At 42.4% G+C, this 1,322-nt stretch overlaps 1 protein-coding gene across 4 annotated transcripts in view; it reads right to left on the bottom strand.

Moving 5' to 3' along the window:
- Positions 1-1,299, bottom strand: part of LOC109465408 (CCA tRNA nucleotidyltransferase 1, mitochondrial-like) — a 5,772-nt gene extending 4,473 nt beyond the window's left edge. For all 4 annotated transcript variants that reach the window (XM_019762651.1, XM_019762654.1, XM_019762652.1 and 1 more), the window contains exons 1-2: positions 1,234-1,299; positions 354-907 (exon numbers count right to left, since the gene is read on the bottom strand). In XM_019762651.1, coding sequence (XP_019618210.1) covers positions 354-861 — 508 coding nt within the window. In that variant the 5' untranslated portion in view covers positions 862-907; positions 1,234-1,299. The remainder of the gene's footprint in view (positions 1-353; positions 908-1,233) is intronic.
- Positions 1,300-1,322: the final 23 nt, after the last annotated feature.

Below are 1,322 nucleotides of genomic sequence, written 5' to 3'. Positions count from 1 at the left end.
ATAAACTTGCAAAATAAATCAAGCTCTAGAGAATTCATGCAGTTGCAGGATACATGTTGTACTACAAACATGTATTACAGTACCTTTATGTTGCTTACAGTTTCAATCACTAGATTTAGTGACACTGTCACATCTTTAACATGTAGGGACTTGTATATTAGGAATTATCGATACTAGAAATAACCTAAGAACATGGAGTTGATGGTGAGATCTCGTCTCTCAGCGTCGATTTTTATATTTTATTATTGTTTATGATATTAGCCCTTCTAAATGTACCATTGCTGAGATATCGAATTAGTCCGGAATTAAACTGAAGCCTGCTGTTAAATAAACATTGAGACTATAGAACTAACCTAAGAACATGGAGTTGATGGTGAGATCTCGTCTCTCAGCGTCGATTTTCCAGTCCGTGGTGAACTCCACCTCCGCATGCCGTCCGTCCGTCACCACGTCAACTCTCAACGTCGTCACCTCAAAATTCTCCTTGTTGTTTATCCGCGCGGTGATCGTACCGTGTTCCTCGCCTCTCGTGTTCAGCATGCGTACGCCCTCCTTCTCAAACATTACCTTCATCTCCTCTGGCGTTGCTGTCGTCGCGAAGTCCAGATCTTGGGGTTGTTTCCCCATGAGGATATCGCGTACAGCCCCGCCAGCGATACGTAACTCGTACTCGTACTTAGCAAAGAGCTCCGACAGACGATTTAGCTCGGGGGTGAAGAGGTTTTTGAATTCTGGTTTATCGAGCTTCATGGTTCTGTTAGTATGAAGACTCTGTAGTGCTAGGTAATGTTGTAGTGTTTGTGGCCGGATTCTTGTATGTTTTAAACCTGATGCAATACTACGAAATACCCCAGCAAGCATTGCACAATCAGAAGACTTGGTGTTGTCCTTTTGTTACCACCAACGTCTGAAAATAGATTTTTTTTTTCAAAACGATAAGCAATTTGCTCAACAGGCTTAAACGACAATACTGTCTGCTAGGGTCTAACGTTATATATTTTGTTCGTCAGACAGATTTGACAGATGTTTCTGGCTTGGGGAGTTGCTACAGTAAGAAGGGGTTTGCCCCCCTCCCCTTATTTTCTTCAAATTTTGCCCGTTTTACCGGTCTATTTAACGAAACAAATCATACAATTTGCTCAGATAAGGTCCCAAATGTGTAAATCTTCTAGTCAATGGCAATGTCATGTTGACAAACGGAAAAACACGACAGTATGAATAGATTTTTCCCACCTGCGAAAGGAGTCACCGAAAATGTCGCATGGGCGCCGCCATTTTGATGTGGACGAGGTCACTTTTGTAGAGGGGTGAGTAGTAGCAGA

Source organism: Branchiostoma belcheri, unplaced genomic scaffold (genome assembly GCF_001625305.1).
Source record: "Branchiostoma belcheri isolate BF01 breed outbred unplaced genomic scaffold, Haploidv18h27 scaffold15, whole genome shotgun sequence".
In the NCBI taxonomy this organism is placed as follows: domain Eukaryota; kingdom Metazoa; phylum Chordata; class Leptocardii; order Amphioxiformes; family Branchiostomatidae; genus Branchiostoma; species Branchiostoma belcheri.
This window is presented reverse-complemented; position numbering and strand designations above follow the sequence as displayed.